At 48.9% G+C, this 12,310-nt stretch overlaps 2 protein-coding genes and 1 long non-coding RNA gene across 4 annotated transcripts; 2 read left to right on the top strand and 1 right to left on the bottom strand.

Moving 5' to 3' along the window:
• Positions 1-885: 885 nt before the first annotated feature.
• On the bottom strand, positions 886-5,170 carry parlb (presenilin associated, rhomboid-like b). Its single transcript, XM_026191589.2, has 10 exons — positions 4,985-5,170; positions 3,759-3,975; positions 3,548-3,688; positions 3,419-3,467; positions 3,250-3,345; positions 3,016-3,165; positions 2,862-2,932; positions 2,562-2,663; positions 2,277-2,374; positions 886-1,671 (listed from the first exon to the last, which is right to left on the bottom strand). The coding sequence occupies exons 1-10, from the start codon at positions 5,059-5,061 to the stop codon at positions 1,533-1,535; spliced, it is 1,140 nt and encodes a 379-aa protein (XP_026047374.1). The 5' UTR covers positions 5,062-5,170; the 3' UTR covers positions 886-1,532.
• On the top strand, positions 1,050-2,255 carry LOC145419911 (uncharacterized). Its single transcript, XR_013901169.1, has 2 exons — positions 1,050-1,184; positions 1,529-2,255. It is a non-coding gene; the product is annotated as an uncharacterized LOC145419911 (long non-coding RNA).
• Positions 5,171-6,075: 905 nt separating the features above from the next.
• LOC113035829 (nucleotidyltransferase MB21D2) lies at positions 6,076-11,773 on the top strand. Of its 2 annotated transcripts, none has more exons than XM_026191588.2 (2): positions 6,076-6,454; positions 9,899-11,773. In XM_026191588.2, the coding sequence occupies exons 1-2, from the start codon at positions 6,214-6,216 to the stop codon at positions 11,161-11,163; spliced, it is 1,506 nt and encodes a 501-aa protein (XP_026047373.1). In that variant the 5' UTR covers positions 6,076-6,213; the 3' UTR covers positions 11,164-11,773. The 2 variants fall into 2 exon arrangements, with proteins under 2 accessions (XP_026047373.1, XP_080144500.1); XM_080288374.1 differs by lacking the exon at positions 6,076-6,454 and adding an exon at positions 9,662-9,786.
• The last annotated feature ends 537 nt before the right edge of the window (positions 11,774-12,310 follow it).

Raw genomic sequence — 12,310 nt, 5'->3', positions numbered from 1 at the left:
TCTATGCAGGAGTGGGACAAAATATACCAAAAGAAGGAAACCTGTGGTTTAAAAGTCCTTCAGAGCCTTTTTGATAAACTGAAAACAGCAGGTTTCCTATCCTGCTGCAGCAGCTCTTCTCTCTGTAAGGCTTTGACATACAAGAGGACCAACAACAGGTGATCTTTTATCTGGGAAGTCCGTCCTTGCTTTAGTAAGACGACTGCAAACAAGCTGCGGTGATTTTAACGGCAAATGTTCCCTCAGGAACCAGAGGGTTCGCACACCTCGCACCTCCTTCGTCAAGTGTTTGGTTTGAAAAGCTCCAGATGTTTTCAGCTGCTGACAGATGTGGAGTTTAATACTCCGATTCTCTGGATGTGGGAATATGTTGTTTGTATGAAATAAGAACCTCTGTGCTGCTCTAAATCCCTCACAGATCATTCAGCATCACCGAGGTCTCACAGATGTGCACACTCATGTCTGATCTCAGTTGTGAATCAGGTAAAAGGTTTGAATGAGTGCATTTTATTAAAGAGACATTAAAAAAGTGCGAGTCTCTGAGCGAGGGTCGGCCTTTTCTTTAGTTTGAGGTGTTCAGTGTTCATCTCTGTCTCGTTCATCGATTTCAAAAACCAAAATAATGTGTCACAAGCTCTGGTGTGCTGCGCTTCAGCTGCTCTCCTCTCTGCGTGCTGTTGGTTTGTAACAAAGAATGAGTGTGAAGCTCTGCCGTCATTATCAGACCACTGCTACACGACTGTGGGAACAGGTCCCTACAGCTGAACAAAGACTGCATCAAGACAACGGCTATAAAGGAGCTGTTAGTATTTTGTTTACTTGTTGATGTTGGTGCTGCATTGTTTTTGGTCCCTTTGTTTTAAACTTTGAATAAATCTCAGAAAATCAGGTTTTGATCAGTTTATTTTTCCACAACACAAATATCATCGAGTCTATTTTAAGAAAGTTAAACCCACGAGCATCACAGGGCTTTATTAAAGCTGTGAGCCAATCGCAGCAGGCGTATGACGCTCTCCGTGACGACCCTTCAGATCGCGCTCTGACACCATCAGTCTGATCTGTTGGTGGACTTCAGCCTGTTTGGCAAACACGGTGTTTGTTCAGTCGTCCGGTTCGTTCTGCAGCAGCAGCCAGACTCTAGTTTCAGACACGGCGTCCTGATGGGGTTTGAAGTTTCACCTGAGGTAGGTGGAGCTCTTTAAGAATCCCTCAGCTGTCTTTTTAAGTCTTTTACAGATTTTTGAGGCAAAAAGTCCCTCTGACTGGTTCTGTCTGGGCTGTTTGTCACACGATCAGCCGACAGGTCGTTGCTGTAAACCTCTGTGCCGCGTTTGTCTTTGTCTCTGATCAAACTGTAAACAAAAGCAGGCGAGGAGACAACAATGGAATCGTTCATGTTTTATAAATACAAGTACGAGTCTTTACTTCGACTCCGGCCTGTGCCCGGGCTCCGTGATTCTCTCTGTACATTTTATACATCTTTACATGTTACGTTAGCATTTTATTTCCTTCATTCTCTGCGTTTCAGCGTCCTAAATGGCGCCTCCTCGGTCCCCTCCGCCGCCGCCTTCTCCTCCTCCCGGTCCCCTTCGAGTTCTGAAGTCGTGCCAAAGTTTGACGAAAGGTTCTCGGTTCTTCCAGATCAACTCGTGGCCGAACAGAACGTACCAGCTGAGGAGAGAAGAACAAGTCTGATTAAAAACACGTCACTGCAACGTCGTCACAAAACAGAATAAATCTGTTTTCCAAATATCTCAACGTCCAAAACACGTCAGCGAGGAGGCCCTGGTCCCGCTGCACCTCCTCGGCGGGCTCCCTTTCTACAGCTCGTGTCTACAGTCTCGCTCTTTTCTTCACTCAGGAACACAAACAGGAAATCGACAGCTTTGCCTTCACACTTCCGCTTCTACCTATTAACCATCTGATCCAGAGAGGTCAAACATAAGTCCCAGGGACCAGAATCGGCCCGGAAAAGACTGCAGTCTGGCTCTGGAAAATGTCAAGGAAGCCATCAATTTTGTACTTTTAACTGTATTTCCACATTTTACAGCTGTTCCTATGGATACAGACGTCGCCCACGGCCACTCACACTAAACCAACGTGATTAAGTAATTAAGTTCAACAATTAAGTGACAGAAAAGCTGTTTTTTTCCCACCATCTAATATAGAAAATTACTGTAAGAAGGTAAAAAAAAAAAAAACTTCTCTGTGAATTAACAAAGAAAATTAAAAATGAACCTTTATAAATAAAAAAATCGACTAACTTGCTAACTTACATTCCAAACATGGCTCCTCCTAAATGAGCAGCATGGTCGAAAAACCTCCATCCAAGCACCAGGCCTGCGGTATCCATGGCAACGATGGCCTTGAGAGCCTGCAGACAGACACGGAAACAAAGCACGAGTTCAGTCAGGTCAAAGCCAGCAGCAGGAGCTGAAGCTCAGGTGGGTTTCAAAGCAGCTTGCAGATGTGCAGCAGCTGCAGGTGGGCTGATGCAGAAGATGAAAAAGAGATCTCTGTCCAGGTAGACTGGGCGAGGAGAGGGGTGGGCGGGGTCTTACGTTGCCAGCGGTGAAGGTGAACATGGGGAGGAAGATGATGGCCAGTTTGGCTTCAGGTATTTTGGTACAAACAGCAGCGAGGACGGTCATGATGGCACCAGACTGAAAACAGAAACAGGAACTTCAGGCTGTTTATTTATTGAGAACATTTACAGACGTCCACCAAAGAAAATCGCTCAAAAGAATCACATCAGTGTGTTCGCACTGACCTCCTAAAATCTACACGTCCTCTAAAATAAAACCATAAAACAGACGTGACTCTGAGCGAGGTACAGTTTGACCTGTGAAGCAGTCACTCACCGCTCCGAGAGATGGGCCGAACCTCCCCGTGGCCATCTTGCACACATAACTGACAAACGTAGAAATAACACCTGAAAACGGAAGAAATAAAATCAACGTCACACTCATAAACAAACACAGATAATCTCAGAGATTACACCACAGTGAAAAGCACCTGCCGACAGGTACACGGCCATGAACTGCTCTCGGCCCAGCATGGAGACGGCGCTGGTGGAGAAGCTCCAGAGGACGTACATGTTGGCCGCCATGTGGAAGAACGAGAAGTGACTGAAGGCGGAGAGAATCATGGGAGAGCACAGAGTCCCTGCGGGGCAACAACAAACAGCCACAGTTACAGAGGCTCAATCGGAGACCCTGAACGAATCGTGGCGGCGGTGGCGAGACTCACTGGAGGCCGGATTGGCGGTGAAGTATCTGATCATGAAGCGCTGCAGAGACGGCACTCTCCAGCAGCAGAACACGATGGCGTTAGCAGCAATGATCCCTGGGAAAAAAGAAATTCAATCCAGCAACCCCCATGTGAAAGTTCAGCGCTTTGCTCGTAAGCACTGACTCACCTGTTACCGTCCTCTGGCCCTCGCTCAGGCTGTTCCACCATTGGTTGATCTAAAACACAGACAGCCAATTAAGACTCAGATCAAAGTGTGGGTGGAGCCTGGTTACAGGTGATGACGTCGAACCCTCACCTCTTTGCGGATGTCTCCTCGTTTCTGAGGTCGCACCTTCTCCAGCCAATCGGCTCGCAGCTCGTCAAAGTAGCTCTGCACTCGAGACTTGAGGGACTCGTACTGCCAGATGGCCGCCGAGCCGAAGGAGCAGCCTGTAAACTGACATGGAGTCAACACCTGTCCGTGACATCATCAGCGGCGTCATCGCCACCGAAACAACATCACCTACCCCGATGGTAAAGACGAGCGGCCTGACGAGCCGGCCGAAGGCGCGTGGGGGACTGGGTGGAGCTTGATGGTCCCAGTGAGGAGCGGGGGTCCGGCGCTGTGCCGCGGCTTCAGAGGATTCGCTGTGGGCGGGGCCTAACTCCTCTTCCACCTTCTTGGACTCGGGTTTCCTTGCAGCTTTCCTGAAGCCGCATCTCTGCTGGAAGCTTTGAGGCCACCTGGTGGACAGACGAGGAATCACAACTGTGAGAAAAAAAGTTCTCTTTAATGAAGCGCCAGCATCCTCCTGCCACAACCACAGACAGGAAGCACAACAAAAAATGTTGTTTCCTGTCAAAAGGCAAAAATAATTAAATGAAAAAATCATTAATAAATAACCAAAGGAACAAAGTTGTATCGAAGAATCTACATTTATTACTGACGCTCCACACACACAGGAAAGGCGATGGTAATTTCTGGAGATTTGATTGGTCAGTAGGTGGTGAGCAGGTTGTGTTCACAGCACAAGTTACCATGGTGAACTCCTGCTTCGCAGTACAGACTTCTGCCAAGGACCCGACTCAATTCATCTTCCCGTGATTAGATAAAACCTTCCCGCTGAGAGTGGGTGCACTTTCTTTTTATCATGACTGTAAATGCACCAGTGTGTCAGAGTATAAACATCCTGCCAACCTTTTAATTATCTAAGGATTAGCTGCTGTCTCCTTTTACCAGCCGGTCTCAGACTGAGCAACAATCCCAAAAACATTTTTACCACAAACGTCTGGTTTTATGTCACTGAATCCATTTAGTAACTTTTGGTCATTGGAAGGGTCCGAGTGGACTGCTTGTGGATTATAAATAAAGCCACCTAAAGCAGCACAGGTCAGCTGGCCACAGGAGATTAACCCCTGGGTTTTAGGGCACCGACGGAAGCAGCGTCCCTCTGCACTGAGCCGGAGGGAGGACCTGAAAGAGCTTCGGAAGAACTGCATGTAATGGGCATGTATGTAAGGAGGCACACTGGGGTGTTTAAATAGGACAAACAGCTTTACATCACCGGATAATTAGATAAACACACAAACACACCCAGGCAGCTCCCCGCTTGTTAGCAGCGGCTAACGTTAACCTGCTAACAGCCCGTTGATTCTAAACTGTCCTTGAAGCTAACGGAGCTAACTCCGACAGCAAGAATCTGTCTGTTTGTAACCCGGGACGGGCTGCTCGCCCCCGCCTGTGGGGACTGACCTGCCACCCCTCACGGAGCTCCGTAAGCCTTCATCTCCGGTCAGTCTGAGCAGGACGGAGCAGCTCCTCCACGCCATATTGGATCCCGGTGACCCCGACAGGTCGGCCGAAGGGCCGCCTAGCAGTTGTTCATTTCCGGGTCACCAAGGAGCTCCGGCACCGTCAGCGACGCCCGCAGGACAGAGGCGGATACTGCACACAATTGAATCAACAAAACAAAATCCTCAACACGAAGCACAACATCCGCCTGTGACCTTCAAGGTAAAACGCTGCCAAAGTCAATACAACGAAATTTGATATTTATTTTCAGAGTGAAACACAAAAAATGCAAATGAGTGTCAGAGGAATAATACAAAAGTGTTCTGGTACTAATTTTTAAGAACAAGGTATGAAGATGAAGATATGAGAAAGAGTGGTTGAGAAGAAGAGAAATGGCGATCACTGAGGAGCAGTGTACTTTAAGAGTGTTGATGGAGAAGTATAGAGAAGGTCAGAAGGTGATGAACTGTGGATCTTTGTGGTCTTTGTGGATCTACAGAAAGTATGTGATGAGAGTATGGTATAGGTGGATGAGACTGTAGAAGAGAAGAAGAATGAAAGTAAATAGAAGCAATGAGCAGGAGAAAGGTGGAAAGGTGAAGAGAAGTATGGAAGATAGATACCCGGGAGTCAACCACCCAAAGGAAGGGTCAGTGCACAGGAGAGGTGGTAGAAGTAGAGGTTGCAGGCGGGGTGGAGTGAAAGGAGACAAGTGTCTGATATGACCGATACTTACGACAGAAAAATAGCACCAAGAGTGAAAGAGAAGGTTCAAAAGATGATAGTGAGACCTGCTGTGATGCATGGTTTGGAGATGGATGTTGAAGGTGGAGCTGCCAGAAGGAAAACAGAAAAACCTCTGAGGTGATCCATGAATACAGTGGAAGACATGGGGTTGGTGTGACAGAGGAGGGTGCTGGGATAGGTGGGTGGGTGAGATGGAAGCAGATGGTGAACGCTGATAATAATATAATATAATATAATATAATATAAGATAAGATAAGATAAGATAATACAATTTAATTAGGGGGCATTTATTTTGAAAGCGCTGAGTGGCGGAAGCGGGGCAGGTTTCCGGTGCTTGTGTTCACTGTGGAGTGGCTCGCCTTGGCTCGGTTCGGTTCGGTCCGCGACAGAGGAGCAGCTGCAGCGTGGGCAGTGCAGAACCAGCGTGTGACCGCGGAGGAACCATGGCGGCCCCTGCTCTCTCCGGCCGGGCTGGCTCGTCGGGCAGCCTCGGGAACAGCCCCACCATGGCCGCCGGGAGGCTGCCGCACGGCGGCGGGCCCGAGCTGGACTTCAGGTCGGCGGCCCGCATGGAGGATCTGAACCGGCTCATCCAGGAGTTCAGCAAGCACGACCAGCGGGAGTACGACGACCAGCGGGCTCTGGAGATCCACACGGCCAAGGACTTCATCTTCTCCATGCTGGGTGAGGACACGCACGCACACACACACGCACACACCAGGCTGCGGTAAACATCCTCGGACTCCACCTGATTATTTCAGCTGGTGTGAGCGCGGAGCTGCAGGGGTGATCCAGATGTGCAGAGGCTCAGGTGATGCACATCTGCTCCACCTGGACCGCATTAGGGATCGCATGCATCCTCTTAGCCTCTCTTCTTCTCGTTTCTTGGTTTAAAACGAACATAAAAGTGTAGCTGAGCTTCTCCAGGTGCTGCGCAAATACGGAAATACTAAACACAGACGACACTAACACCACCCTCAGTGCAAGGTGAAGCCCACTACAATCCCAGCCTCATCCACACCTTCAAATATATTAAAAACAAACAAATCTTCACTAATATTAAACTTCCAGCTGTGAGGACTCCGACCAGCAGGTGTTTTTTCCGCACATAGCGCATCAGTGAGGAACAAATGTGCTCAAATATATTTAAAATTGTCAGATTAAATTCTGCCAAATTAGTTGTCCGAATTTCTTTTACAGCGAGAAATAAATCATCCGTTTTTCCCCCAAACATCACCCCGTGGGGCAAATGAAAAGATTCCAGTTCCTCTGACGTCCAGCAGAGGCAGCAGTGAGTCAGTCCCCCATAGACTCCCATGTTAAAACTGTACAGCAGAAATAAACATGATTGCAGCCTGATACACAAACTGTTTGTCTCTGTGGATAATGTCCTCCTTCGTAACACCTGTACAGTAGAAGAAAGTTTTTAGGGTTCACCTGGTTAAACTGTAATAAGGCTTAAAGTTTATATGATTAGGGGCGTGGCCTCTTTGACTGATGGGTGGATGATGACACAGGTGGCTGTAGCTGCTAGCTGACTGCTCAGCTTCACCTGAACTGGACCTCTGGACCGTGTTTGTGCTGTTGGAGCCTTTTGGAACATTTTCAATGTGTCACGTGACCAATAACATGGCTGCTGTGAGGTTACTGTAGTAACAGCTCATCCACGAAGGCGGAGCGCCGGTCCTGCTAGGGGAAATTCTTGGATTTTAGCATGTAGGATTTCTGCGGCACAACCAGGAAACTGATTTGTTGTGTGCACATGTGTGGAAATTATTTTATTTTATTCCCAATATTGGTGCAGGATTTGGAAAAATTAACTGTGTGAGGGGACGACGCATCTGTTGACCTTTGTGTTGAGCACTCTCTTTGATTGGTTGGTGATTTCAGTGCATGTGTACAAGCTGGCGCGCCGCGCTGAGCTGATGTCAGATGATTTGCGTCAGCGTCCTCCGTCTCATTTTTCTGGCCTTCGTGCTTTGATTATCCTGCAGTTTGCTGTGTGTTTGCAGGTGGCTGAATAATTTAGTTGTGTTGCTTTGTGGTGCAGACGCACAACACTCCTTGTGAATGCGTGTTTAGTTCACATCACTCGTGCTAAATCTGACTCTCTTAGAGGAGCTCTTCAGCTTCTGCCGTGCTGAATATTGTCTCGATGGCCTGTATGAGGTCACTGCGGTCAGGTGCAGGGAGGAGCTGTGATTGGCTCATGCAGGTGCGTGCTCAGTGCTCATTTAAGGAGCTCTTGATTCTGATGGTGGAGCGTGCACTTTCTGTATCGCTCGATGATGTTCGTTAGAACACGGGCACGAAAATCCAGATTAAAATCCAATGAATCGCTCCGCACAGTGTTTGTTTTTGTTTATTTATTCAAGAGTTTGTTTACAAACAGTTGACAGAGTTTGAAAATAAAGAAAATTATTTTCATTAGATATTTCTGTATACTCTGTTTGTATTAACATTTACTTCTTTTTATTAAATGATGATCTAATGTTTGACTTTGTTTCTCTGTAACATTTGAAGCGTTTGATCAGAAATAACATTTTAGTTTATTACGTTGACCTTTGAATTTATTTGAATTGCTCTACAGCACATTTGTTGTGTTTAGCATTTTGAAGATATGCCAAGATATAAATGGTAAATATGTCTTCACATTTCACTTAGGAGAAAAAACGAACCTCACACAGCTTTAATATCTGACATAAATCAGGAATTACAAGGTTATAATTAAAATTTTGAAGGCGGTGGGGCCCTAACCTTTCAAAATAAAAGGCCACAAATCTGCTGAGAGGACTCAGCTCATCATAACTGAACCTGAGAGGAAGTGCGGAGGATGGAGTGCAGGAATGCGAGTTTGATAATGACGCTGGAGCGCCTCCAAGATCTGGATGTAAAAAGACTCTCTCACACACACACACACACACACACACACACACACACACGACAAAGACAGAATCACACACAGAAACTGCAGAAATGTCCATCTGACAGAGCCGCACACTCACATTAGTGTTCATTTTCTCAGATGTACTGACAGTCTGCCAGCTCGCACACGGCGCCTCCTCACAGAAATAACAAGCGTTCCAAAATGTCCCAACAGGAAGCGGCGCTCCATCCTGTCTTCACAGCTCGCTCACTGTTTGCAGCTCACAGACAGACCAAAAGAAAAGCGATGAGGCGGTTTTATGCTCCAGATTTAATCAATCCAATCAATAAAAAAGGAAAATCAGTCAGGAATTATAAAGTGAGTGTGAGACGTTCATTCAAAGACAGTGTGTATTTGCAGGATCGTCTCTGTACCGAGGTAACGAGCAGCCCCCGAGCTGAGTTCATCTGATTTATTTGAAACTGTTTCTGAGAGACGGACTGCGTGCGTCCAAACAACCGCAGCGCAGGAATGCAGTCGACAGCCAGGAAGTGTGTGCGCCTCTTCTTTAAACTCAGCAGAGCGGAAAACTCGTCCAGGCCGGCCCGGCCCGACCGATGGGGCTGAACGCAGTGACCCGTCGGGGCTCACGCGGTCCGCTTCCAAACACAGCGAGCTTCAAAAATAGACCTGACATGAAAGGAACTGGAAAACAGGAGGGCCAAACTGGACCCGATCCAGACTGAGCTGGACACAAACGAAGCAGACTTCGTTAAAAGCTCACCTTAACATCAGCCTCGTCTGTGAAAGCAAAAACCAGACTGGACGAATCGGCAGAGCCGCCGGTCAACGTTAAAGAATTTAATTACAGCAGGGGGAAGCTTTTAAATCGATGTTAGTCGAACTTTATCCAGATACGAATGAGGTGCTTCTGACGTCAGTCTATCTTGTAAGCAGACGTGCCCGGACCTGCCCTCCTCGGCCACGACCTGCAGCTCATCTGGAGGAACGTTGCGTCATTCCGCCAATCAGTCAAGAGATTGGATCTCTGCAGTGCATCCTGGGGGTTCCTCGGGGTCTCCTCCCAGGTCCACATTCCTGAGGTCAGCCACAGCCATCCTGGTCAGATACTGAACCCGCTCAGCTGGCTGTAAGACGAGTATCTCGAGGCCTAAATCCTGACCCCCGGTTACACTTGTGTGCGTGGTGCTCGTTTTTACACATAATCTTTATCTGATCCTTTTTGTCGTCCTCTGTTTCAGGAATGGTCCAGAAGTTGGACCAGAAGCTCCCCGTGGCCAACGAGTACCTCCTCCTGTCAGGAGGCGTTCGGGAGGGCGTGGTGGACATGGACCTGGACGAGCTGAGCGTCTACGCCCGCGGCACAGACTACGACATGGACTTCACCCTGCTGGTCCCTGCGCTCAAACTCCACGACCGCAACCAGCCGGTGACCCTGGACATGAGACACTCGGCGCTGGGCCACTCCTGGCTCAGCCTCCGCCTCTTCGACGAAGGAACCATCAACAAGTGGAAGGACTGCTGCACCATCGTCGACCACATCAACGGCACCACCAACTACTTCTTCTCCCCAACACTGGTGGCTGACTGGTTCTACCAGTCCATCTCCTTGGTGCTGCTGGAGGTGCAGAAGAAGCCGCAGAGAGGAATGCCAAGGGTGGAGAAGGTGGAGCGGAACGGCACAATCATCTCCGTCATCCTGGGCGTCGGGAGCAGCCGGATGCTCTACGACATTGTCCCCGTGGTGTCGTTTAAAGGGTGGCCGGCTGTCGCCCAGAGCTGGCTGATGGAGAATCACTTCTGGGATGGGAAGATCACCGAGGAGGAGGTGATCAGCGGCTTCTACCTCGTCCCCGCCTGCTCCCACAAAGGCCGCAAGGAGAACGAGTGGCGCCTGTCGTTCGCCCGCAGCGAGGTGCAGCTGAAGAAGTGCATCTCGTCCAGCCTGATGCAGGCGTACCAGGCCTGCAAAGCCATCATCATCAAGCTCTTGTCCCGCCCCAAAGCCATCAGCCCCTACCACCTCCGCAGCATCATGCTGTGGGCCTGCGACCGCCTCCCCGCCAACTACCTGGCGCAAGACGACTTCTCCGCCCACTTCCTCCTGGGCCTGATCGACGACCTGCAGCACTGCCTCGTCAACAAGATGTGCCCCAACTATTTCATCCCTCAGTGCAACATGCTGGAGCACCTGTCGGACGAGACGGCCATGCTGCACGCCCGCAAACTCTCCTCCGTGCGCTCCGACCCAGCCGAGCACCTGCGCACCACCATCGAGCACGCCAAGGCCGCCAACAGGCTGACGGTGGAACTGCAGTGGCGGGGCAGCACCAACAACCTGCCATCGCCGCAGTCCGACGCCGGCGGAGAGAACCAGCCCGACGACCGGCTGGCCAAGAAGCTTCAGCAGCTCGTCACGGAGAATCCGGGCAAATCCATCTCAGTCTTCATCAACCCGGACGACGTCACGCGGCCGCACTTCCGCATCGATGACAAGTTCTTCTGAGACTGACTTCCTCCTCCCTCTCAGCCTTTCTCCTCCTCGCCTTGTCCCCACCTCCTCTGAAACTTTGTTTTTTTAATTTTTTTATGTTTCTCTGCCACAGAGTGAAGTGAGGTGATCGTCTTGTCGTGTCTGCCACAATTTTTTTATTTTTTATTTTTCTATTCCCGTCCCCACCTCCTCCTCTTTCACTGTGTGCCCTGTGGTTTTTACCTGCTGAATGCCTTTTACACACAGCTGCACAGCAGCAGGTTGTTTTACAAATGAAGGAAGAGATGGAAGTCCACCTTCGGCCGGCTCTGCTGCTCCAGTGTTCGTAGTTTGTAGTTCAATATAATTATCAGGGATCCTGGAAATGAGACGAGTCCACCAACTCCTGAAATCGTGACGTGTGTCTCACGCCAGACTCGCTGTCGTTTAAATTTGGCGCTGAAGCTCTGACGGCAGAAACGATGTGAAAGCGAGGAGCCGGGCTAAAATCAGCTGCTTTGATACGAATGTGGGAATTTCAGTGCTGGCGTGGCCAAAGCCTCAGTTTTTATTTCATTTTTACTTTTCTGTGATATAGTGAAGAACAATCAAAGCATAAATAAATAAATCCTATTTCTGCAAAGACTCAGCATTTCCACTGTTCACCCGTGCTCTTCAGGCCTTCTGCAGTTCTCATGTTGGACACCAGCCGAATTCTGATCGATGGAGATCTGATCCTGAGCTTTTCAGTTTGTGGACTTCAGCTGTTCCACCTGCTCCTTAAAGACCAGACAAACTAAAACTCCTCAAAGACGAATTTCTCCCAACGATTTAGGAAGAATTCGGTGACAATCTGTTTGTTTTCCAGCACGATGAAGCTCCAAGTTACACGCCTCAGGTGATTACTGAGGCTCAGAGATCATCACATTCATATTTGGATCCGTGCATGGATCATTGATGAGGCAGGACTGCATTTGTCCAGCAGAGAACTGCAGGAGTCATGAAGGTCGGTCTAAATGCTGACCAGTGCAGAAAAACTGAAGCGAGCGTCAGCTGCTCTTCACCTCCACGCGCTCGTTCCTCGTGATGACACGAGTACGAGGTTTTCATAATTATGAGCAAGTTACTCAAAATATCTAATGACTCGTTTTCCAAACCAAACAGCAAGTTTTCGCAGCAG

The sequence above is a fragment of the Astatotilapia calliptera genome, chromosome 14 (genome assembly GCF_964374335.1).
Source record: "Astatotilapia calliptera chromosome 14, fAstCal68.1, whole genome shotgun sequence".
Taxonomy (NCBI): domain Eukaryota; kingdom Metazoa; phylum Chordata; class Actinopteri; order Cichliformes; family Cichlidae; genus Astatotilapia; species Astatotilapia calliptera.
Note: the sequence above shows the minus strand (reverse complement) of the source record. Positions and strands in the feature narration are given on the sequence as shown.